The sequence below is a fragment of the Dipodomys merriami genome, unplaced genomic scaffold, assembly GCF_024711535.1.
Source record: "Dipodomys merriami isolate MVZ:Mamm:240054 unplaced genomic scaffold, mDipMer1.0.p SCAF_497, whole genome shotgun sequence".
NCBI lineage: Eukaryota > Metazoa > Chordata > Mammalia > Rodentia > Heteromyidae > Dipodomys > Dipodomys merriami.
Window position 1 is genome coordinate 774,197 of NW_027206065.1, and position 26,793 is coordinate 800,989.

Here is a 26,793-nt window from a genome sequence, read left to right on the forward strand (position 1 = left end):
CCAAATAGTACTTGAAGTAACAGATCCAAATATTTAGTTCCTTTTCACATTTCAAATGTTTATATATAAAATATGGTTCAATGAAATTATTACAATTATTATATTTTTTGTGCTGGTCCTGGGGCTTGAATTCAGAGCCTCAGCACTGTCCCTGAGCTTTTGTGCTCTACCACTTGGGCCACAGCTCCAAGTCCAGCTTTTTGGTGGTTGATTGGAGACCTGCCCAGGATAGCCTTAAACCATGACCCACAGATCTCAGCCTCCTGAATAGTTAGGTTTACAGGTGTGAGCCATCAGTACTTGGCTAACTTTTATTATTTTTAACTTGTCTTTTTTTTTTTAATCATATACTGTTTAGGAAATTAGTTTGCTTAAACTTTCAAAAAGAGAAAGAATATAACAATTGAAAAATAAGTTATAACCAAGGAATAACATTTGATGTAACTTTTTCTTTTATGGCAATACTGGGGTTTGAACTCAGGGTTTTATATTTATTAGGTAAGTACTCTACCACTTGATCCACACTCCTAGCCCTTTTTGCTTTAGGGTCTCATAAACTCTTTGCCTTTGGTGGTGGTTGGCTTTGGACCATGGTTCCCTATCTCCACTTCTTGCATAGCTGGCATTATAAATCTGCACCACTACAACTGACTTGTTTATTGAGGTTGTTTTTCTAGCACGCGCACGTGCGCGTGCGTGCGTGCGTGCGTGCGTGCGTGCGTGCGTGTGTGTGTGTGTGTGTGTGTGTGTGTGTTGGCCTTGAATTAAAATTCTGACACCTCTGTCTCCATGGATGGTCTTTAACTTTGTGATTTAACAGAATGAATGCCCAGGGATACCTGAGTGAATGACTCACCTGTACTTTGTGCCCAAGGCAGTGGCTCTTGGTGATGCCAAGTCAATATACACCGATGGTATTCTGGGCGGGGGTCCAGTTTCACATCACATGATAACTAAGGAATAAAGAAAAGAAGCAAATTTGGCCACATGATCATTTCTTAAAATTAGAAAGCTGGGGCTCTTGTGCAGAAGACACAGTAGGCACAGAAAATACCCTTAGAATTCTATGATTTCTTTCATTTCCCTCCTTATTTTGAGGACAGGAAGCCAGAGGCAGAACTGCTCTAGTGAAAGAGAAAAGAAGGCTAAGAAGAACAGATTAAAAAGGTAATGTTTATTTCTTAGTATTTTTATGGGTTTATGAAGAGGGAGAGGCTGCCAGTGAAATGAGAAACTAAAGCAGTCATCTTTAACATTGAGAATAAAGGAGGTAGACCTAAACAAATCCAGTAATATGTATTGATCAGTCCATCCATCCAATATTTACTGAGGACCTAATAATGTATTAGGCACTATTCAACTACCCATTTATAGAACTTTTTTCAACATAAAAAGGATCTTTCACTAGCCATCAGCTACATTTATATTTGCCAATAGGGTGACCTGCCGTCATGCCAAATCATTTTGTGTCTTTCAATCTCTGTATGTTCTCCAGCACTAAGTGGTTAGAGCTCCTCAGGGAGCTAGGCAACTGTTCCGCCACTGAGCTAGCTACACTCCAGCTCTCACTCACAGGATTGTTTGGTTTGCTTGTGTTTTAGCAAGTTTTCTCCCTCAGCAATGGTATTGATTTGTTCTTGATAGTACAGTAGAATCAGCACTGCACTGAAATGATAGGGACTCCTAGGTTCTTTTCCATTTCTTTTCTTTTTTTTTTTTTTTTTTGGTCGGTCGTGGGGCTTGAACTCTGGGCCTGGGCACTGTCCCTCAGCTCTTCAGCTCAAGGTGAGCGCTCTACCGCTTGAGCTACAGCGCCACTTCCGGTTTTCTGGTGGTTTATTGGAGATAGGAGTCTCACAGTCTCTCCTGCCTGGGCTGGCTTTGAACCGCGATCCTCAGATCTCAGCCTCCTGAGTAGCTAGGATTACAGGCGTGAGCCACCAGCGCCCGGCTTTCTTTTCCATTTCTTGCTAACTGCTATTCCGTATTAGCAAGTTATTTTGTTGTCTTAAAACTGCTTAAAACTATACAATGCAGTTCTCTTATATAATGGCTAAAATGTCTTCAAGCTTTATTGTCCTAACATTTTTAAACTGCTACTTTCATCTAGTCTAAAGATGAACATTTTTTGTTTTAAGGGAAAACATTTATGTAAATTTAAGAAACAAAAGCCAACTGAATTAAGTTAAAGTGAATGAAATCTTTTTTCATACCCTGTTGAGAAACAGAAATTCCTTTTGCAGTTATAAATGAAATGGACTGGATTTTGGGGTGATTTACTAAATGCAGAATACTTTAATAGCTAATATATTTATTTGTACTGACATTATTGTTCTAGTATATCATTTAATTTAAAAAGTACTTGTTTATGAGCTCCAGTGCTTCAGAGAACGATGCATCCAGGATAAATACACACATGTACACCATTTTTTTTTTTAGTAAATAAAACATTGTAAAAGATGAGTGTTTTGTTTGTGATAAAAATTGGTCAGTTCTGCGGACTGGGAATGTTCCCTTTGGTTCATTTATATATTTGCTTGGTACATGATAATCACTCAATAGAAAAAAAACCTGACTAGCTTTTGTAATATAGGGAATGGTCTACACAGAAACATCTGTGTGAGAGATTTAGTTAAAACAACAGCAGCAGCAACAAAAAACAGGTGTAGAGGATGAGAAGATAGGCCATGGGATAAAAATACACAAAGAACATTTAAAACACAGTAAGGAAATGAATAATTTAGTTTCAAAAACTGGACAAAAATCTGACCAGAACAGTTGATGTTAGGGATGTATCACAGATGAAAGTTAGGATATAAGATGATGTTCCACATCCTATGTCATTATGGACCTGCTCATTAAAACAACATTGTAAGGCCAATACACATCCATTAGAAAAGCCAAATGTGGGGCTGGGAAGGTGGCTCAGTGGTACACTGCTTGCCTTACATGCATGAGGCCCTGGGTTCGATTCCTCAGCACCACATAAGCAGAAAAAGCCAGAAATGCCATTGTGGCTCAAGTGGTAGAGTGCTAGCCTTGAGCTGAAGAGCTGAGGGACAGCTTCCAGGCCCAGTGTTCAGGCCCCATGATCCCCGCCCCCCCAAAGCCAAATGTCCAGCATTCAGACACTATCAAACACTGATAAGGAAGCGTAGCAAGAGGTGCCCGCTTTTACTGCTTGTGGAAGAGCAAAATGGCACAGCCATTTTGGACAAGTGACTGGCAGCGTCAACATAGACATACTTTTAACATATGATCATGGTATTTATACAAATGAAGTGAAAACATATGTCTACACAAAAGCCTGCACATGGATGTTTATGACAGCTTTATTCAAACTGCCAAAACTTGGAAGTAAACAAGATGTCCTCAGTGGATAAACAAACTAGGATAAATTCCAGACAATGATATATTATTCAACACTAAGATGAAATGAGCTATCAAGCCATGAAGACATGGAAGAAATTTAAATATATATTGCTAAGTAAAAGAAGTCTGTCTGAAAAGTTTATATACTATGTGGTTCCAAGAATATGGCATTTTAGGGGTGGGGATGGGGAACCTATGGAACCAAGGAAATAATCAGGAGTTTGTGGAGGTGGGGAAGGAAAGGATTAGCAGGTAGCACATAAACAATTTTTATGACAGTGCTATTCTGTATAATATTGTAATGTAGATACATGTCATTAAGCATTTGTCAAAACCTATATAACTTCTACTAAGAGTGAAGCCTAAGGCTCAATAGCTATGTGCATCTGATCATATAAAATAATATTTAGTTGGGTGCCGGTGGCTCACACCTGTAATCCTAGCTACTCAGGAGGCTGAGATCTGAGGATCTTGGTTCAAAGCCAGTCCGGGCAGGAAAATCTGTGAAATTCTTTTCTCCAATAAACCACCAGAAAACCAGAAGTGGCACTGTAGCTAACGTGGTAGAGTGCTAGCCTTGAGCTGATGAGCTGAGAGACAGCGCTCAGGCCCAGAGTTCAAGCCCCACGACCAAAAACAACAAAAACAACAAAAATTATTGAAATGAACTCCGGGAAATGGAAACAATGTTTTTTCCCTTTTGTTGCTGTTTTTCTTTTCCTTTTGTCTTGTTTGTTCACTTACCTGTCTTTGGGAGAGCAAGGGAGGCACAGAAATGGTAGGACAAATGCAGCAGTGCTACTCACTAGACAATGTGTTAAAAATGAACTACACAACTTTGGGTGAGGATAGGAGGGAAAACCTAGGAGTGAGTGAAGGAAGGGGTGACATTGTTTAAAAAGAAATGTAATCTTTATCTGACTTATGTAACTGTAACCTCTCTGTATATCACCTTTATGTAATAATAACAATGCAAAGAAAGGACTCTGGGTGACAGCGATATGTTACTTTAGGTTAATCAATTTTGGGCAAACATTAGCATTCTTGTGCCAGATGTTGACAGTGGAGGAGACTAAGTATTGTGTGGGGAGGGGAAATGTGGGACTTTTCTGTTCTTTCTGCTCAATTTTTCTGGGGAGCTAAAATTGCTCTAAAACAAAAATTTACTAATAAAAAACAAAAGACTATTCTGTCTTTCCTCTTTGTCTAGTTCATCTTACAGAGAAGTGATTCAAAGTGAATGAGAAGGGCTTCTCGGGATTTTTTTGCCTGTATCTTTCACGTATGGAATTTACCATGCTAAGAAAGGAGGTGGTGATGGTGGAAACTTTTCAGGAAGAAGAATCCCAGGCAGAAATGGAATTTTCTTTCATTTTTGGAAACTGAGTAGCTTGGCACAATCAGAGTATGGGATAGGAAACAGGTGAAACTGGAGAGGAAAACTGAGGACGTTAGATAGAGGGCCTCCTGTACCTTAGGAGGAGTTTAGAGTTAATCCTGATGAGCACTGAAGGATTTTCATTGAAGACAGGCAACTGATAAAAGAGGGGAAAGGAGGACGGTAGTTGATAGAAGGGGTGAGATTAATGGTAATATATTGCAAAAATGTGGTAATAGAACAATGAAATCCCCCTCTAAATAACTAATGTGAGTTAATAAAATAAAAAAGGGGCTTAAAAGAGACAAGGTTAGAAGAAGAGTACATTAAATAAGCTGAAAACTACAATACTATTATTATTTCCATTTAACCAAAAGCCAAAAGTGGAGCTATAGCTCAAGTGGTCAGAATGCTAGCCCTGAGTTCAGGCCCCAGAACTGGCAAAAAAAAAAAAAAAAAAAAAAAAAAAAAAGATTGAACCAAGCTTGTGGATTCCTTTCTTTTCTCTTTTCATTTTCCTTCCTTCACTCCTTCCTCCCTTGCTGTTTTTCTTAGGGTCTTACTATGCAGGATGGCCTTGAACTCATCCTGCTAAGTTCAGAGATTACAGGTCTACATTCTACTAAAGGATTTTTAGAGTGAGTTAGAGTTGAAAAGTAAAATAAGAAGTTGAAAGTGTACACAAATGTTTGATGTATTGTCTTACACATAACAGGCTTTAGGTAGGATGAACAAAATGGTGAACCACAAGAACTTATAGGATGAAGTAGGGGTTATAAGAGCTTAAATTAGATTTTTTTTATCTACTGCTTAAAAGGTACACCAGAGAGGACCCTGAGCTTATTTACTCTGTAAATCATCTAAAACTTATATCCATTCAAAGTCCTTACATATGTTGGTATGAATCAAATTCATGTTTCCAAAGTTTCTAGTTATATTTCTCATTTTGTAATAATTTGCAACCAATGTACTCTTTTTATGAATCATGTGCAGTTCTGTTCCTTTAAATATGTTTGAAATTGGTAAGTCATATATAATATTCTCATGTGACAGGAATCCTATATCTTTTAATGTAGAACATTTCTCTTTATAACTGAAAAACCTTAGCAGTGTTCAAACAGAAACACTTTGTAGTTCATTGCTTATGACATCAGTCAGAAAGTATTCATCAGGTTCTTACGGCCGCAGAACAGTAATGCTCACACATTAGAATAGTTTGGTGGAGATCCAGCAAGAATGCATTCTTCCAAGACTGATTTAGTCCCATAAGAGATAAAAGTATTTTCCCTTCTTCTTTATCGTCTTTGCTCCTCCCTTCTCCCTCCCCTGGTCCCCCTTCCTTCTCCTTCCCCCTCTCCCTCTCCTCCTTTCGTCCTATTCTTTTTTCTGGTGGTACTGGGGTTTGAACTCAGGGCCTAGCCCTTGCTAGGTAGGTGTTCTAGTATTTAAGCCATGCCCTCAGCCCTTTTTTGCTTTAGTTATTTTTCAGGTAGGGTCTTGAGTTTTTGCCTAGGGCAGGCCTCAGGCCATAATCACCCTACCTATGGCTTCTGAGTAGCTGGGACGTGTGATATCATACCCTGCCTTTTTCCATTTCTTACTCACTGCATGAGGGAGGGTTTTTTTTTTTTTTGTTTTGTTTTTTTCACGAGGGAATTTTTAATGGCCTTACCTCAATTATGATTCTAGAGACAAAAAGTTGAGAACAAGGGCAATATAGGGTGTTAAGATGGTATATCAGAGAACATAGTAAGATGTTCTCTTATGGTAAAACTATGTCAATAATTTGGATCATTAAATACTAGGATTATGTACTGAAAACCAGAAGTATTTCATTTCCAACTATAAAGCAAGCGGTTATTCTAAACTGATACTTATCTGAATGCTTTAATATAGAAGGGTGACATTTTATGTGCTGACATTAAATTAAAAAATATTATAAAGGTGATGTACAGAGAAGTGACAGTTACATAATCCAGTAATGAGTATATTCTTTTTGGACAATGTTGCTCCTTCCCTCATTCTCTCCATTTTTTCTCTCCTGTCCCCACCCTGTGCTGACCTTTTAAAAATAACGCAGGCTTCTTGCCCTATGTATAAGATGATGATATCAGAGTCCTAATATCCACCCCACTTCCCCAAAGTACTAAAGGACTGTGGCATCTATTTTGGAGAACAGTAATGAGAAGGTAAAAGCTGTAGGCTGTATGTTGCATCAGCAGAGACAGATCAGAAGATGTACCATACTTCCAGGTAGTAAATAGGGTTATTGTCCTCAAGTGGCAGTCATGTCAGTGTAGGTATGGGAGTCATTTGGGGAGTTAAAAACAACAGGGACAAGTAGCAAAACATACCTATGGACCATGTTGGCAGTTCCTGTGGTGCTGCTGTGGGAGAAAAGTATTTACTTGATTCTTGGACCAGTTCCTAGTTCCCTGAATTGACAGGAAACAGGCAGCATATGAACGGTGTATCAAGCATCATTCTGATGAGAGACCACCATCAATCAAATCATTGCTGTTAGGATGGATGACTGCCACAATGCCAGAAAGAGATACTAAATTTTAAAACAAGAAATGAATATAAGGATTTATAAGGGCTTTTCAGAGTCAGAGAATTCTTCTTACAAGACTTTGGTTTTTTCCTTGGTTTAGTAACCGTTACTGTTAATGGTTTGTATAAATCTATGACTTTCTGACTTGATCAAAATAGTTAATTTCAAATAGGACTACCATTGTGAAGATTAGAAAAAAAACGGACTTTTAAAAAAAAGTTTTAGGAAAAGAGATTTCTTCATCCTTTTTCACCCCAGTAGTTAGAAGGTCAATGTTAAGACTGTATTAAGTCTAGATTTTGTTGTTTATTTAATGTATGTTCAGAGCAATATTTTTGTTAATATTTCCTCTTCTATGTTTTCTCTTCTTCCTGTCAAACAGAGTATTCTTTTATATCTGAATTTACTTCAGAACTCTTGAAAAGTAATGGTTTGGTGTAGTAGTTTATTGCCAAGAATGTTGCTCATGAGTAATAGAGAAAGTGAATAATATAATTAGTTGAGTAAGTTAAGTAGTGTTGGTGGAGAAGTGAACTATTTCCAAATGGTTTTTATATAGTACATATAATTCCTCAGTCTTGTTTGTCTTTTTTTTAAACAATAAGATCACCCTTTCCTGAATCTCCAAGTTCTCTTTTTAGTTCTTTGGTTGTCTTTCTTTTTTTTCTGGATTGTTTGAGATTTAATACTAGAGTCACAGGAAAAGTAAACAGGTTAATTTCTGTACTCTGTGACTTTACACTGGAGAAAAGTAATTTTTATCCCTCAGTGCGTACAGATTGTGTGTCGGTGATCTTGACTGCTTTGTTTAAAGGATTACATTATGTTCTCTGGACTCTTTTTATAGCCTTCTAGCAAAGGAAGTCATCTGGGGGGAAATTATGAGACTCTTCCTCTTACCTCACAAAGGGGAGAACAATATGTCATTCACCATTAACATGAATCCTATATGTTTACTTTGGATTAGAAAGCATATCCTTTTTTTTTTTTTTATGAAGCTTCCACTTGAGTTTCTTGCTATTAGAAAACATTACCCTGGCTTTGATGATGGTTGGCCGAGGATCCAAGATGCCCTGCATCTTTCTCAGAGCAGGCACAACAAAGAGATTGCAGGTGACCACGGCTGATACAGGATTCCCTGAAAGTCAACCAAATAGTTATTTATATCATATCACATAAAGCTGTCAAACAATTACAGCCATCTGTACCTTTGGGTATTTAGGACATGTTGGAAATGATCCCACAATCAGTCTTCTTCTGAGACATCTTGCAACCAACAGGGTAAAAGAATAAAGGTACAGGGGTACTATCCATCACATGCCACCGAGGGGGTTAACATTTACTTTTGATAAAACAGAGAATTCTCATAACCAGCAGCTCTTTGACAATATTTTTGATTTTTGACAGCCATGTATTGAAACTCATTACCTGATAAAGGTTTTTTTTTTTTTTTTTTTTTTTGGTGTGTGTGTGTGTGAGTGTGTGTGTGTGTGAGTGTGAGTGTGTGTGTGTTCAAAGCGAGGGACACTGGAGGTCAAATCCAGAGTCTTGTGCATTTACATCACTGAGCCCTAGCCTCATACATTTTAAACCAGGCTAAATGTTTTATGTATCTTCTTGATATTTTTAAAGTACTTAAAATCAATGTATAACTGTTAAGACTGGTTTCAAAAAATAGGAAAATGTAGATAAGCGTAAGGAAATTTATCTATAATCAATTCTAATCAGAGATGTCTTTAACTTTAAAAACAAGCACCAAGTAAGTTCACATGGAGATAGATACTCTGGACTGAATTATGTCTTCTCCAATTCATATGAGTGTGCCCTAACCCCTAATGTGGCTGTATTTGGAAACAAGGCCCCTGAGGGGGTGGTTACAATTAAATGAGGACTTGAGGTTGAGTTAATCTTTTTTTAATTGTAAAGGTGTTGTACGGAGGGGTTACCGATACATGTCAGGTACTGAGTACATTTCTTTTTGAACAGTGCCACCTCTTCCCTCATTTTCTCCTAGTTTTTACCCTCCCGACTCCCCTTTCCCACAAGTTGTGTAGTTGACTTTCAACATAGTGCCTAGTGAGTATCACTGCTGAATTAGTTCATCCTTTGTTTCACCAAAGGTGGTGTTAATCTGATAGGACTGGTTTCAGTATAGTAAGAAGGCATTGCAGAAGTGTGTGTGCACAGAGGAAAGGTCATGTGAGGATGCAGAGGGACAGTGGCTGACCACACATCAGGAAGAGGAGCCTCCCAGGAAACACCACCATGGGGACCTTGATTTTGGACTTTTATTTAAACTACTCAGTCTGTGGTACTGTTATAGATGCTAGAGCAAATTCCTACACATACCAACTTCTTGTTAAGTTATAAAAAGATTTAAGAAATTCAAATGTAATTCTGTAGGAAAATAATCTAAGTGTGTCACATACTTCAAAAGGAGGAGGTTGGACTATATGATTCTTAAGATTCTAATTCTGAAGTCCTAATTTTATTCTTTTTGACAGCTGAATGTGTATGTGTATATTTATGTATGTATATATATATTTATATATATATGTATGTATATATATATATATATATGTGTAAACTAGTGGAGGAAAATGGGTTTATGAGATTTTTGTGTTCCCTTTCCTGAAGTGCTGTTAATTCCCTCCTCAAAGTAAAAGAAAGGCAATGATCAGATTAGTCTATTATTAGATAAAACCATATTTTCAATTCTCTTCTACCACAAAATAACTGAGATCAGGGTTTAGTTTAGTTTTTTTTTTTTTTTTTTTTTTTTGGTCTATGCTGGGGCTTGAACTCAGGGCCTGGGCTCTGTCCCTGAGCTCTTTCACTCAAGGCTAGCCCTCTATCACTTTGAGCCACAGTGCCACTTCCATTTTTTTTTTAGTGGTTAATTGGAGATAAGAGTCTTATGGGGACTTTTCTGCCTGGGCTGGCTTCGAACCATGACTCTCAAATCTCAGCCTCCTGAGTAGCTAGGATTACTGGCATGAGCCACCAGCACCCAGCTGAGAGTAGGTTTTTCTTTTTAGGTTGTAGAAAGGGATCAACTGATATTAATAATTTTAATTGAAAAATGAGATGTTCAATAGAACAGGTTTTTTTCTTTTGAGGTGAGGTCTCACTATTGCGCAGTCTCACCTTACACTTGCTATGTAGTTTATCAGACTAACTTCAAACTTATAATGCTCTTTATCCTCTCAAGTGCTGATACTATAGGTGTGCATGATCATGCTCCTCAAATACCACATTCTTAGTATTACTTTTCCCTTGCCTCAAATATATTACCAATGAGTATACAATTCCTATACTACTACCCTATACAGCTGCTGTTAAAATGAATTGCTCTATATAAGGAAAAAAAACTAGAAGACTGTCAAAAAGTTATAATAGTTTCTCTGGGTGGTAGAAGGAATTATAGATATTTATTTATGCTCATATATAGTGGACATGTATTATTATAATTTTTAAAAAGTTGGCAAGTAAATATAAAAAACTATTACATTTGTTATAATTAAACTTACTGAAAACCTTTAAGTTGATAGCCTTCAAGAAATTAGAAATATACTTAGAAGTTGAGAATTCTTACAAATGGAATGACTTGCTGTGTCTAGAATCTGAACATGTGAGTTGTTGCTGCTCTCTTTTGGTTCATTCAGGATGAACAGAGTGAGTTTCAAATCAGTTTGCAGATAGCTTTTAATTTTGTATTTTCTTTGGCAGATGAATTGCTTCACTAGAAATGTTAAAATAGGTTCCCATGAAAGTTTTCTTTGTAGGGCTGAGGTAAGATGGGAGAAGTACAGTACCTGCCTAGCAAGTATGGGTCCCTGAGTTCAAACCCTCATATATACACATACACACTGATACACTGTCACTGATGGTCCGCACGTTAAGCCATGTCTTCTGAAGACAAAGTAGCATCTCTTCCAAGAAAAACATAGGTAAGAGAAGGCCCTCCCCCGCTTTTTTTTTTGTTGGTTGTGGGGCTTGAACTCTGGGCCTGGGTGCTGTGCCTCAGCTCTTCAGCTCAAGGCTAGCACTCTTGAGCCAAAACCCCACTTCTTGTTTTCTGGTGATTTACTGGAGACTTTCCTGCCAGTGCTGGCTCTGAACCACAATCTTTAGATCTCAGCCTCCGGAGTAGTTAGGATAACAGGCGTGAGCCACCAGCGCCTGGCCCCATTTTGTAATATGATTTTTATGGTATCCAAGGAAATAGTAAAGGCCTTCAGTAATCTCAGGCCATCCTTTTTTTTTATCCTGGTATTGGGGCTTGAACTCAGGGACTAGGTGCTGTCCCCAAGCTTTTTACTCAAGGTAGTGCTTTAATACTGAGCTAGAGCTCCATTTCCAGTTTTTTGATGGTTATAACATTCGGAAATAAGATTCTCATGGACTTTGAACCTTGATACATAGATCTCAGCCTCCTGAGTAGCTAGGATTCAGGCATGAGCCATCAGAACCTGGCTCCATAGATATATTTTAAAGGCTCTTTTAGGTCTGGGAAGTTGTAGAGTTTTAGGTCTGGCTCAGTGGTAGAGAGTGCTTGCCTTGCATGCCTGAGGCCCTGGGTTCCATTCCTCAGCACCACATAAGCAGAAAAAAGCTGGAAATGGTACTGTGGCTCAAGTGGTAGGGTGCTAGCCTTGAGCTGAAGAGCTGAGGGACAGCACCCAGGCCCAGAGTTCAGGCCCCACACCAACCAAAAAAAAAAAAAAGGCTGTTTTATTTAAATATTTTACATGATGGAATTTAATGTTAGGGGATTATAATGTTGTTAAAGTTTAAAAATGTTTTACCTGACTCTTATTTTTCTATATTTGAGATTTACTTAATATAAAAAGCAAATAAATAGCCCAGACCTATGAGATTTGTGACCGAAAGGAACAAGTAAGTTATTTTTTGAAGAAATCTATCTCAGAAACAGGGACTTGGACAGAATTATTAGAGTGTAATTTTAAGTCAAAAAATAAGTAGATACATAAAAGATCTAAAGTGCTTTAAAAATTATTTGTATTTATCAAGCCTTTAAATACAGGGCCAATAAAGTAATAAACAATAATTAGACAATCCTTGTCAATTGAACCACATTATTTTTTCTATAATCTGAACATGTGGGTTTTTGCTCAGATGGGAGCAAGGGTGGTGATTGCAGACATCAGACTGATGATGTGTGGATTGTGGCTGAGATGCATCAGGACCAGTGGAAGGAGAGGTGCATCTCCCTAGTCGCCTCAAATCTTATAAGTAGAGACAGCAGTTGTTTTTAAAAATTGTTTTGTTTAGACACAGGGTCTTGCTATGTAGTTCATGATGGTCTCCAATTTATGATCCTCCTGCCTTAATTCTCCCCAGTGCTGGAATTCATTATTCGCTTATTTGTATTTTTCAATCTTTTTTTTTTTTTTTGGTCGTGGGGCCTAAACTCTGGTCCTGGGTGCTGCTGCCCTCAGCTCTTCAGCTCAAGGCTAACACTCTACCATTTGAGCCACAGTGCCACTTTCTTTCCTGCCTAGGCTGGCTTTGAACCACAATCTTCAGATCTTAGCCTCCTCAGTAGCTAGGATTACAGGTGCCACTGGCACCTGGCTCAATCTAGTATTTTTTATGGATAGCTCAAGCAAGGGCTTTGGCTCTTTGATCATGGTACTTCTAGTTGTGAAAAATGATTAGCCTGCTACCTGTGACCAATTTCCTATAAAGAAAAGGTAGGTGCCCTAGAAGATCTAGTGATAGTGAACATTTTATTATCATCTTAGGGTTTGGAATGTGCTCCAGAAGCATTATCCCATTTTATAGAAGAAATAGGTTCAGAGGGTGAAGTGATTTGTCAGAAAAGCTGGGACTGAAGTCCCAATGCTTTTAGATTCCAAATCAATTAATCTGATTGGTAACTGGATCTGAGAAGTCCAAAAATTTGGGGATAATATTTTTCAGAAAAAGTGGAAAACATCTCAGAGTTCTTACCTGGTAGTGCAAAAATAATTTTTCTTACACCATCAATATCCAAAGTTGCAAATGTTGTTGGCAAACTAGAAGAAAAATTAAAATGCTTGTTAGTGATTGTTAAGGAACAGAAGTAAATAAAGTGTTCCAGTTTTCCTATGTTGCTATTCATAAAGATCACTTATCATACAAAACCACTTTTCTGTTGACTTGCCTTCAAATCTTTATACTCTGAAGTATTTCAGAAGCATCTAAATGATTTTGCTTTCAGAATCTTCTGTTTCCTTTTCTTTTTCTTGTCAGTGCCACAGAAACATTCCAAATTCTCAAGTTTCCCTTCTACTTAGCAAGTCTGTTTTATTTTTGGTGGTGATTTATAACTATCATTCTTATTATAAGAAGACTTGATCATATCTGTCTAATTGCTTCTTGTTTAAAGTATTATCCTTTTAACATTATACTTAACAGTATAAATGAAACATATCAAAATCAGCTTTTGAAATATACAAATAACTAAAATATTATAGCTATAACCAGATAGCAATTAAGAATATTGTCAGATATGCTTTCTCAAGATTATGACATAAACTCTTAACACAGCAATGGGTAGGATAAGTGGTTTGGAGGGAGTAACTAATTGAGAAGAGTGATTTTTTTTCTATTAATTGCCCTTATGTAAGATTTTAGCTATCAATCTCATTATGTTTATTACAACTCCCATATTGGTAAAACTTTATTCTTTTTTTGGGGGGTCTGGTAGTGGCCCTGAACTCTGGGCCTGGGCACTATCCCTCAGCTCTTCAGCTCAAGGCTAGCACTCTAACACTTGAGCCACAGCGCCACTTCTGGCTTTTTTTCCCTGCTTATGTGGTGTTGAGGAATCGAACCCAGGGCCTCATGCATGCAAGGCAAGCGCTCTACCACTGAGCCACCTTTCCAGACCAAATTTTATTCTTTTAAGCACCAAAATTATATTTCCTTTTTACTAGTTTGCAGGTTGATCTTTCAAAAATGGACTATTCACTTGGTACTTTTTGAAATAGTATGGTAATATTGGAATTTCTGTTAATATACAGCTGTCATTATTAATATAATCCCTTAACTTAGTGATGTCAGATCACAGGATGGAAAGGTTGTTTTTAACCTATGAACTTTCTTAACTTTATGCCTTTGTGAGCCTGTGATTCAGTTCTATTTCTTCCTTTCAGTTTTCTTGTGTGGTTTTCCTTAATCCCAGACTGCTATCAAAGAACAGTAGTAATAGTCATATTGATTAAAAGGCAATATTAATATGATAGTATCAACTATTACTTAAAAAGTAGTTACCTCATTATTTCATTGTCTCAGAACAACACTAAGAGGTGACAACTATCATTGGATAGATAAGGAAATGGAAACTCAAGACACTGAGCAATTTGACCAAATATCACTCAGCTACTCAGTGGGGAAACAAAAGATCTGGAACCAAGGTTATTTACCTTTATGGCCCATATTTGATAAAGCTCTTATACCATGTTCTAATGAAGTGCTAGTATTTGGACTTTGTGACATCTATTTTGCTTATTTCTTGATTCTTTGTTTTAAATATATGTGATTTTAGGCTGTCATCTCAATTTGCAGATAGGTGACTTGGAAATGTTTATTACTGTGTCATGAAAGCAATTTCCAAGTTACATCACTGATAACAGGTATGCTTACTATAGATGTCATGTAAAACCAGTGACTGGTAGATCTATTTGGTAATACTACAAATGCTTTTCTGAGTATCTTTGTCTGTAAAATGAAATAGATATTATATTTGTAATGTACTGTAGATGAAGAGAGCAAAGTTAAACTAAGAAAACTTTTCATTTTACTATTAAGTAGCAATTACCTCTACTTTCTTCTTTAGAAAAGCATGAAATTTTAGCCAATTAAAAGAAGCACACTTAAATTTCATAACCACTTTACTATAGTGAACCAGCCTAGATACTACAAGTGAGGAGAAAATGCATAATGCTTTCTTCTTTCTACTGTATTCAAAGTTGATATGAATTATGAGGCCCTTTCATATCATCTTTTGCATCTCACAGATAGGTAGTGTGATTTCTCTAAAAGTACTCTCTTTCAAAAGATTCTATTTACAAGAAAACATTTGGCTATCTTGCATTGCCATTACAAGTGTCCTACAGCTAGGCCATGAGGCTTTTAAGCCCTGGAAAGCCATATCCTTTGTTTAACTCTCCTCTTGATGTCAGAATGTTAACAACATTTATGCAATAACTGAGATCCCAAAGTGTTATGATTTTAGGAGAGAAGAATAAACATTAGGAAGTGAAGAACTCCTAAAGGGGAAGAAAGTGGTAAATAATAAACTGAAAAGAAAACAAATCTATAGCTGGGTGCTGGTAGCTCACACCCGTAATCCTAGCTACTCAGGAGGTTGAGATCTGAGGACTGTGGTTCAAAGCCAGCCCAGAGAAGGAAAGTCCATGAGACTACTATCTCCAATAAACCACCAGAAAACCGAAAGTGGCACTGTGGCTCAAGTGGCTCAGTCCCTTAGCTGAAGAGCTAAGGGACAGTGCCTAGGCCCAGAGTTCAAGCCCCATGACCTAGCCAAAAAAAAAAAAAAAATCACTATATGGGCTGGGAAGGTGGCTCAGTGATAAAGTGCTTGCCTTACATGCATGAGGCCCTGGGTTCTATTCCTCAGCACCACATAAGCAGAAAAAAGCTGGAAGTGGTGCTGTGGCTCAAGTGGTAGAACACTAGACTTGAGCTGAAGAGTTGAGGGATAGTGCCCAGGTCCAGAGTTCAGGTCCCATGACCGACCAAAAAAAAAAAAATCACTATAGAAGTTGTGTTTTAAGTAATATTTCTCCTCTAGAGGCAAGAGTAAAAGTTACATTGGCTTCCTTCTGATAACAAAGGGAAAATTAATTAATTTTTTGAGATTATGAGCACAATGGCAAATTTTGGGAATGTCCTTTGTATTCTAATTCAATTGGGCTGGGAAAGTGGCTCAGTGGTAGAGCGCTAGCCTTGAGCTGAAGAGCTGAGGGACAGTGCCCAGCCCCAGAGTTCAGGCCCCACGACCGACCGGACCCCCCCACCCCCAAAAAAAAATCTAACTCAATTAGTACTGTTTAAAGGAACAGGGGAAAAGATTATCATAACATTTGCTTATGAAAAGGGCTTTGTCAGCAGATGCTGGGGAATATTCAACAAGCAACTACAGAAATAAACTGTCAAGAATTAGGAATTCTATGTAAGTGTGGAAAAAGCTTTAGGGACAAATAATCTTTATTAAATATGGCCAAATCATGATAGTAAAGCCTGACCACTGTCAGAGCTCAATAAATCAGGGATATTAGGAAGTCTGGCTTGACACTTAAGGCTTCAGGAAACATATTTCCCATAGCTGATTTATAACAACTGGGAAGTTCTATCCCACTCTCTATCAGAATTCATGAGCACCCATCTGAGTATAATTTTGAACAGAATCATCATCTCTAACACCATGGATGTGTGCTGAACTGCTTACTCATACACTGAGGTCTTTGAATAGAGAACCAAAGGTGGTTAAATAGCAGGGGTCTGAGCAGGCAGATTCCCAGTGTTTGGCATTATTTGAGGATTTGCTTAAACATTTTTTTACTTTGGGTTATTAATTCTTAGAAATATGCAAAATCTTAATATGTGGTTACTTTTTTCCTCCTGGGAAATAGTAGGTTGCAGGGTTAAACATAGGAAGGGAAAAATACTGTTAGAATCTAATTAAACCAGAGAATACACAATAGACAGAGAAACTTGTTAAACATAACCCAAGGAGGCAATTTGCCAAATCCATTTGTCAGCATAAGTGTTCCAGTTTACCTAAGAAGTCATAATAAACAAATGTTTTTTTAAAAAGGGAAGGAGTAAATATAGATTTAACAGCCACTTAACAAATACTGTGAGTGACCTTGCCTGAATCTGGAAGCAAACAAAACAATTATGAAAAGGGATTATTTTCCTTGACATTTGGGAGAACTTGAATATCAGGACATTATATGCCAAAGAATTAACTTGGTAAGACAGTACACTTGTATTTACATAAGAGAATGCTCTTATTGTTCTCATTACTTACCAAAGTGATATGATGTTTACAATTGGCTTTAAAATACTCATCCTTTCCCTCCCATAAGAGGTAGGATGGAAGAACTGATGAAACAATTACAGAAAAGTGTTGATGGTTACTGAACTGGGTAATAGGTACATGGGAGATGGCTCCTTGTATACTCTACTTTTATATTTGAGATTTTTTTCCCCCCACTAAGCTGCCTTTAAAAATAGTGAATGAAGCCAGGAGCTGGAGACTGAGATCTAAACCAGGTCAGAAAAGTCTATGAGACTCTTATCTCTGATAAAGTATTCAGAAAAAGCTGGAAGTGGCGCTGTAGCTCAAGGGGTAGAGTTCTAGCCTTGAGCCAAAAGAAGCTCAGGGACAGTGCCCAGGACTGGCAAAATAAATAATTAAATTAATTAAAAAAGAGAATGAATTAGTATGCAGAAATAGATAAAGAATAGTAAGGAATGGGACATGAAAATTAAAAAGAAAAAAGAGGTTGGAAAATTGTTTGCTTTGTACCAAACCCAGATTCATCTGTGACATGGATTCTTATTCCAAATATGTATGTATTCAGAAGATTCCAGAACTAAAATATTGTTTATTAAAAAGTTAACCTAAGGGCTGGGAAGGTGGCTCAGTGGTAAAGCGCTTGCCTTGCATGCTCGAGGCCCTGGGTTCGATTCCTCAGCACCACATAAGCAAAAAGAAAAAAGCCAGAAGTGGCACTGTGGCTCAAGTGGTAGAGCGCTAGCCTTGAGCTGAAGAGCTGAGGGAAAGCGCCCAGGCCCAGAGTTCAGGCTCCACGACCGGACCCCCCCAAAGGAAAAAAAAAGTTAACCTAACATAGAATATGTAAAAAGAAGGCATATAACTGGATTAGGTAAAGCAATCCAAATCAATTCCATATATGAGATAAAATGATTTTCATACCCTGGTTTCATAAAAACTCTGCCAAAATGGATCTGAGCATGAAGATCAATGTCCAGCACCTGCTTGAGATAGTCCTGCAAAATTAAAAACAGTCATTTTAACATCTTAATATTAGACTTGTAATACTTTTAAATGAAAATAAACTGAATTCATGAATTTAAAACATTTTTGTTATTTTAGTAAAATTGATTTGCTTAATACAAATATTACTTCATTCCTTATTCATTCATTTAATCAGTATTTTCAGAGCACCTGCTATGTGCTGAGTACCAATCAGGGGGATATAGCCACAAATAAAAGGGACAACAATTCTGCTCTTATGGGAAGAACATTCCAGTAGAGGACATTAGATACATACATTAGTGTATAATATCCTTACTTAATGGGGTTTTTGATCTTTTTTTCTCAGACACTTTTAACAACTATGCCTTAAATTTTGCCTGGCAGAGCAACCACATGTGTGTGTCATGCAATATTCTACTTAATGGTCCTAAAGAATATACTTTTCTTTAAGAGAGACTTGGTCATTTGCTCACAGCTTGCTAATCCAAATATGTCAACTAAAAGGAAAACTTGAAGGAACTCTAAAAGAGACCTTCTGCTAACAACAAAAATACAACATGCCCTCCCCCCTCCCCAGCCTCCCCCCTCTCCCCCCAACATGGCTAGCCTGTCTTCATGATCCACTCAGAATGACCTCACAAAATAAAAGGTACAACATGACCCCATATGGTTGTAGACAAAGAGGAAAAAATGAACCATGTGGGGGCTGGGAAGGTGGCTCAGTGGTAGAGTGCTTGCCTTGCATGCTCGAGGCCCTGGGTTCGATTCCTCAGCACCACATAAGCAAAAAGAAAAAAGCCGGAAGTGGCGCTGTGGCTCAAGTGGTAGAGTGTTAGCCTTGAGCTGAAGAGCTGAGGGACAGCACCCAAGCCCAGAGTTCAGGCCCCACGACCGGACCTCCCCCCCCCCAAAAAAAAGAATCATGTGGCACTGTGGCTCAAGCGGTAGAGCGATAGACTTGAGCTGAAGAGGTCAGGGAGAGAGCCCAGGCCCAGAGTTCAAGCCTCACAACCAACAAAAAAAAAATTCTTTCAAGTGATAAAATCTTAAGATCTATTTCTGAATTTAATCTTTATTAATCCAAGAATGAGTGTACTAATCTGTCAATCTACTATTTCATACATTACAAGGGACTTGTTAAAAAAAAAAAAAGGACTGTTCCCCTCTATCTCCAGCTCCAGCCCAAATCACCTAGCCTGAATTGCAGTAGGTCCCTTTGCCAATATTTAATCTTTTCTATTTATTCTTCACTTGCATAGAGGTACAAGAGATCCTCTGAGACACATTTGAGCAATTTACCTTCTAATACTTAACCATTTTCCTGGTTTTTAGGAAATAAGCCTTTTTTTAAAAAAAGTATCCCAAGATTCCTATATTTTCTAGCTTTCTTTTATAATCATCTGCTGTCAGCCTTCTTCTCACCCAGACATGTTCTTTCAGTCGTTATTTATTTATTTATTTTTGGTCGGTCCTGGGGCCTTAACTCTGGGCCTAGGCACTGTCCCTCAGCTCTTAAGCTCAAGGCTAGCACCCTACCACTTGAGCCAGAGTTCCCCTTCTGGCTTTTTCTCCTTATGTGGTGCTGAAGAATTGAACCCAGGGCCTCATGCATGCAAGGGAAGCGCTCTACCACTGAGCCACCTTCCCAGCCCCTTTCAGTCTTTCTCTGTCCATTCTTGCAGGACTATATTGCTTTTAGCTACTTAGCTGTCTTGTTTCCACTCTTGGAAAATATTCTTCCTCTGCCTCTTTCTTTCTTCCTTTCCTTATCCCTGTCTCATTTGTCTGAAACTTCTCTGAACTCTATAAGGCTGGAAGATATATTAATTCAGTTATTTTTATTTTGAGGTTGTATTATTACTTGTGGTAAATTTAGACTTGTTCTATATTCCTGATGGATTTTTCTATGGCAAATGACAAAATGTGCCTGATGTGGTGGCACTTGCTTGTAATCCTAGGACTGGAAACATAGTTCAGTCAATGGTAGTCCTGAATTCATTCCTAGAACTGCAAAAGACCAAAAAACAATGACACAAAATAAAACTTGGGCAGAAGCTAATCAAACAGAAAATAGCCTGTGAGAGCAAAAAGCAGAAGCTAACCACAGACAATAACCCTTGAAAGAAAAAACAAAAACAAAAAACCTTTCTCCTAAAGTCTAGTAATCCTTTGTCCCTCTACGAATCCCCTGCTTCTTGTGCTAGGGAATCAAACTCAGGAAAGTGCTCTACCACTGAGCTAAACATGCTAGTCCTCTTGCAAAAACACTAAAAAACTAAAAGTTACTTTATTTAGGTCCTAATTGATTGCAATCTGGGAAAACAAAGATTTAAGCAATCTCATTTGGCTTGCTTGTTCTTGGCTTGGCACTTCACCTTAAGTCATGCTCCCAGCCCTGTTTTGCGGCTTAACCGAAAATGGAATCTAATTGGATTTTCAGGCTGGCTTTGAACTTGGATCACGTTGTTCTCAGCCTCTTGAGTAGCTTGGGTTATAGGCATGAGTCACCAGAGCTAGGCTTAATTAGCTGCTTTTTAAAATTCAGAATGATGAGTTTTAATGGGAAGATTCAGTCTATGTTTAGTCTAATACTGTTATTTTTGAGCTTAAAATTGTTTGTTTCCTATTTGTTACTTCTGTTTTTCTTTCCTTTTTCTTCTAGCAAATACCTCTTTCCCTTCTATTACCTTTTCCCTTCTATTGTAAGTTATATGCATTTGTATTTTAATAGTTATTTTGGAGATTACAGTATCTACCTGGCTTTATATATCAACCATGACTTCGTAGCTTAAAAATAATTTCCAAGGTAACACAAGGATTTTAAACTGTGAACTATTACTCTTTACTTCCTATGCTACTATGTATTATATATCTCACACTTTCAAGTATGTTTTTATATATTTCAAGTAAGTATTTCAACTATTACATATATTCTATATATTTCAAGTAGATAATACATACTCTACATATTCCAAGTATGTACATATGCTACATATATACTTAGTGTATAATATTTACATATATTTCAAACCTCCTAAGGTATGATTTTATGTGATCAATATTCATTGGCATTTACTGCATGTTAAATCCTTTCTTTTACTCTATAATCCTTTCTGCATTCCATGCTGCCAGTATCTTGATGCCTAAAAAACTCCCATTGGGGTAATCTACTCAGTTTTCCTTTGGCCGAAAATGTCTTTACCTTCATTTTTGAAGGAAAATTTTGCTCATGTATATTTCCATATTGGGAGTAACTTTTTCCTGAATATTGTAAGTTCATTTCATTGTTTTCTAGTTTCTCTCATTTATGTTAAAATAATTTCTCTTGGTTTTATTGATCCTTTGAAGGTAATGTGTTCTTCTGATAAGATTCTACTTTTGTCTTTGGGTTTTAGTAGTTTAGCTATGATTATCTAGGTATTGTTTCTCTGTACTTATCCTGCTTAATATTAATAGAACTCCTTGATCTCTCTCTGGTTTTGATGTCTTTTACTGGCTTGAAAAACTGTTTCAGCTCTAAAAATGGCTCTAAATGTGTCACTTCTTAGATATGGCTTCTTACTTGATCTTTAATTACATATTAGAGCTATCATCATGTCCTATATATATATTTTATGTTCTTGTCCATATTTTATTTTTCTGAAAATTTCACTAGATTCTTATACAGATTCCAGTTTTCTAGTGAAAGTCTCCATTTTGTTAGTTTCTTCAAACATATAATAGCCTTTTAGGGTCTACAAGAGACAATATAAATATCAGCACACTTTCAAAGCTTTTTTTTCTTAATTTTTAGTACTTTTTTCTATCTCTGGTATGCCTGGTAATTTTACAAGCTGAATATTAAATATTATATATGAAAAGAATGGAGGATTATAGATTTCTCTAGAAATGACCTAATTTCTTTTGGAAGTTAGCTAAGGTAAACTCACATTATCTTGACTTAATTAGGTCAAATTTTGTCAAATTATATAATTTGACAATTTTGGACATTGTAAGGCTGGATTATTTCCCATTTGTCCTTATCCCCAGAGCACAGTCTTATAAGACTTTAAATGGAGAGCCTTGGGTATTTTCTGGGGCCCTTTCTCGGTGGCAGGTCTAAATGCCCAAGACACTGGACATTCTGCTTGTATTCATTAGTTTTTCAGCTACTTTTTTATGTCTGGCTTTTTGACTTCTGGAAACATCAGAGCCTTCCTTTTCTCCAACCCTCCCTTTTGGAATTTAATAAGTTTTTATTTTTTTGAGACATGGTCTCACTATGTACCTCTGGTTAGTCTTCAACTTGAGGTCTTCCTACCTCCACCTCCCCTGTGGTAGGATTTCAGATATGAACTACTGCAATCAGCATCAACTAGTATTTTTGAATTTTTGTTATATCACAGAAATTCTGTGTTTTGAGAATTTAATGGTAAACAAGACGTAGTTCCTGAAACAATTAAGTCCTATTACATTTATTAGAACTAAACTGCCTTAAGTAAACCAAAAAGTTTAAGAATTACCATTTGTATTAAAGGCTGTAAAGAAATAAGCAGGTACTGAAATAGAGAATGGTGTGGTAGGGTAGAATATTAAAAAAAAAAGAGATCATCTTAGAAGAGAGTGATGCATTAGCTAAGTTGTGAAGGATAGGAAGGATTTGGGCATGGGAAGAGTGCTACAGAGGAAGGGAAGTACTTATTAAGGCTTCTAAAGCAGCAGAGGGCATCTAGAACTGAAAAGGTGACTAAAGGTGATAAATGAGTGGAGAGAAGCATAAGCTGAGTTTGCAGTGGTCAGAGGCTTTTTCTTCAAGGACTTGAAGGTTATGATAAACAGTTTAGAAAGTAGATGCTTATTAGGCATACTTAATAAATGAATAAAATACTTTATTTTTCTTGCTAACAAATCTCCCATTTATAAACTAATCTCCTATTTAGTCCTTTTTAACATGAAGAAGTGTTTAATGTTCCTCATGATAGAGGGAAAGCTTATTCCAGACATAGTAATAAATGCTGAAGATCCTCATTATTATTAACTTTCTATCTGACTAAGGAAGCATGGAACTTCTTTGATACTCAGAACCGAAGAGTCAGATAAGAGAAACTAAATGAAGGAGCAAAGTCTTTTCCTCAATCAGGTAAGGACAAATACTACTTTTAGAAAAATTATGAAAGAACTTGCAATGACCAAGGAAGATTACTGGCTATCAACTGCAGCACAACCTTCTGGGTTATTTACACATATGAGTTATTTATATAAATAAAGCTTTAAGAACACTGATCATAAGTATAATTAACTGAATGTGTCCCCTTCCCCTACCAAATTCGTATGTTCAAACCCTAATTCCAGTGGGAGCAGGCTTTGAGGAGTTGATTAGGTTGTGCCTGTGTAGCTTTCATGAACAGGATTAGTGCCCTTACTCTTTTTCTGCCTTGTAAAGGTAAAGTCAGCTATCTGCAACCTGGAAGATGGGCCTCACCAAACTCTGCCCATGCTATTATATTCAGTGTAGAAATCCAAGGTTGCAAAGCTGTGAATATAAATGTTGGTCACTCAGTTTAAAATACTTTGATACAACAGCTTGAGCTAAGACAGTGGATCTAATGTTTATTCAAATAAATGCAAATAAATTCTGATGGAACTGTAACTGATCGTTCCCTGTGGGTATAGACTAGTTGTGGCAGCTATTGGCAAATTTATTTTAGCATTCCTAATTACCTGTATCTGCATGTGTGATCTTTGAATTTTCCTTTGAGTTGGTTTACTATCTTACAGGTTCTCACATTAGTGAGGCTACATAAAAACCTTTTACATGTGTTCACTTTACATGTTTACTAGATGCAGGATTTTATCTTAGAAATTATTCCTGAACAATTTTGATGGCTCCAACTGAGATGCCACAGTGATTTATTGGGCTGAGCCAGTTAAACTTTGCTGCCAGGGAGAAGATGCACTTTATGGGTGGCTGAAACCTGGGCACATATATACTTGGTTCCTGTTGTGAATTCCAAGTGGCAATAAAACTTTTGTTGTCTGTTTGCCCCCTTCTGCTGATTTTGGTTCTGGTTTTGTTTCCACACACAATAAAATATTCCTGCTGTGGCAGAAGTCATCAAGAATCTAGTTTAGCCATTTTGAGACATCTTCAATCAATTAAATTAAGTCAATTCTTAAGAAAAGACAGAGAATCTGGTTTATTAGTATTTCTTCTTTATTTCTTTTATTGTGCATTTTGAGACCAAATCAATTAAGAAGTTATGTCTTATATGAAGGCAAATAGCTCTTTATTAGTTGGCAGATGAATTAATCAGAGGCTGACGCTGTAGAACTGAAGCTGTTATGTTCCTTATGTGTCTGAATATCCAGAAAACATTTGCTTTGTTTTGTGAATGCAAAATGTTCTCCTATTTCTGTGGATATTTATGAATCAAGTTACATTGTGTCTTAAAGGTACTCTATTCTGACTGGTTTAAAAAGATATATTCTATTTACATAATGCTTACTTTCCTAAAATCTCCAGAAAATAAAGAAATGTAAGTATTCATGGACTGGGATTGCAGTAGTGGTGTCTGAATGCAGGTTCCATGCTTGTTGGGGAGCCCATACCTCCAGCCTTTGCACTGGTTGTTTCTGAGATACAGTTTTGCTTCCTGGCTGGGCATGTGTCTAGGATCAAGAATCAAGTGTTACAAGTTTTCTGTCCTAGCTGAGATGACAGGTAAATGTTACTACACCTAGCATGTTTCTGTTGAGATGAATTCTCATAAACTTTTCTGACCCGCTACCTTGGAACTGTAATCTTCCCACATAGCTTATGGTGATAGGTGTGTGCTACTGCATCACAGCTATTGGTTGAGAAGGGGTCTGGTGGACTTTTTTTTTGTGTGTGTGGGTGTGGGGAGGGAGGGTCAGGTCAGAACCAGAGTCCTCCTGTTCTCAGCCTCCCAAGTGGCTAGGATTATTAGCTAGAGCCACTGGCACCTGGCTTTTCATTAATTTTTAAGAGAAAAGTTTTAGTATGTTGCCCAGGCTAGTCTCAAGCATCCTTCCCCAGACTTCTGAGTAGCTGAGACTATAGGTATGTATGAGCACACCTGGTAACTTAATGTGCCACACTAGAAAAAATATTTCTTATAATTTTAAGAATTCGGGTTCATATGGCTATGGTAATTATTTTAGTAAGTGAGACTAGCTTAATAATTTTAGTTGTAAGAAATCCCATCCAAGTTCCTTATTGGTTATAGTAGCAATATAAACACAGTTGTTAAGAATCTGTGATCTACAGAATGTTTCTGTTTTATTCTGATGCTTGCCTGAGGCTCTGTTATAAGCACCATCAATAACTTGACAGGTTCAGAGCACTAGGGAAAAGGACTGCACAGCTGCTTCAAACTAATGACAGATGCTATATGCAGGCATCTGTAGTGATATATCATGAATAACTTTTATACTCTGCCAGTTTGGAATTCCAGAACTCAAGTTTGAAAGCAGGTACTTTTGTGAAAACAGACTGCTAACTTGAGATTTAGCAGAACAAAAATAACATAGGACTGAATGAAATTATAAGGAAAACTTTTTGTGTTTATTTGGTATATTATTGATTTGTTTTAAATACTCTATGACTGAATAACTGAGGATTTGCCAAATAAATTCAAGGGGGCTCATATAGTTGATACTCTTGGGCTCACATTAAAGGCAAATGTAGTGCAACCAATCAGTCCTTTCATTGGGGTCAGTAACGATATTTGGAGTTAGTCTGATCCCATGGGTGGTGGAGACACCATCATATGAAAATGGTGTTTTGTGTTTTGTAAAGATGAAAACTGAAAAGGCTGAGCGGGCAGAAGGAAGTGGATATGTGGAGACATATATAGCTATGGGCTATGAACAGGTAAGGGCAAGTTTTTTTGTTTTTTGTTTTTAATCCTTGGCAGAGGGAAAAGTCCGTGGATCCTAAAAGCTGCTCTTTCTACTCTGTTTAGCAGGGAATGTGGTAGACTTCAGAGGAGATAGCTGGCAAGTACCCAGAAAGAAGATAGCTGTCTAGACCATCCCAACCTCCCCATGATTCTCAGCTGCCAATACACTGTAATTCAGTGGAGTCAATCTAATGTGTGACCAGAATTCTCTAGATATTTCCAGTGCAAACTAGTGGCTAGGTGTGTTTCCCTGATGCTTCTGTGCTGCGTCAGCCCCTCCAGGTTTCTTGACATAATTCTTGGAGGTAACAGTCCTCAGTGATGGCTTAAATAAAATTTCTTGCCAATTCTGTAGCAAGGTGTTCTGAATATGATTTTCCTGTAGTCAAATACATTTCTCCCATACCTGAGTGTTTGTACTTAAGAGACTTACATCTGCTACATAATGCCTATGGATCTTTCCTTGATCTCCCTGTTTTTTCAGAGATTGTTCTTCAGGTTCAGCTCTTGGGCTGAAGTAGATGTTCTAGCCTTTATACTTTTCTTT

At 37.3% G+C, this 26,793-nt stretch overlaps 1 protein-coding gene and 1 long non-coding RNA gene across 2 annotated transcripts in view; one reads left to right on the forward strand and one right to left on the reverse strand.

Moving 5' to 3' along the window:
* LOC138809403 (gephyrin-like) overlaps positions 1-26,793 on the reverse strand; it is a 30,731-nt gene that overhangs the window by 2,068 nt on the left and 1,870 nt on the right. Inside the window, exons 2-5 of the mRNA XM_069995928.1 lie at positions 18,283-18,356; positions 13,281-13,345; positions 8,339-8,442; positions 857-953 (exon numbers count right to left, since the gene is read on the reverse strand). Coding sequence (XP_069852029.1) covers positions 857-953; positions 8,339-8,442; positions 13,281-13,345; positions 18,283-18,356 — 340 coding nt within the window. The remainder of the gene's footprint in view (positions 1-856; positions 954-8,338; positions 8,443-13,280; positions 13,346-18,282; positions 18,357-26,793) is intronic.
* On the forward strand, positions 948-26,218 carry LOC138809404 (uncharacterized). The gene is made up of 3 exons (XR_011366830.1): positions 948-1,167; positions 23,380-23,464; positions 26,144-26,218. It is a non-coding gene; the product is annotated as an uncharacterized lncRNA (long non-coding RNA).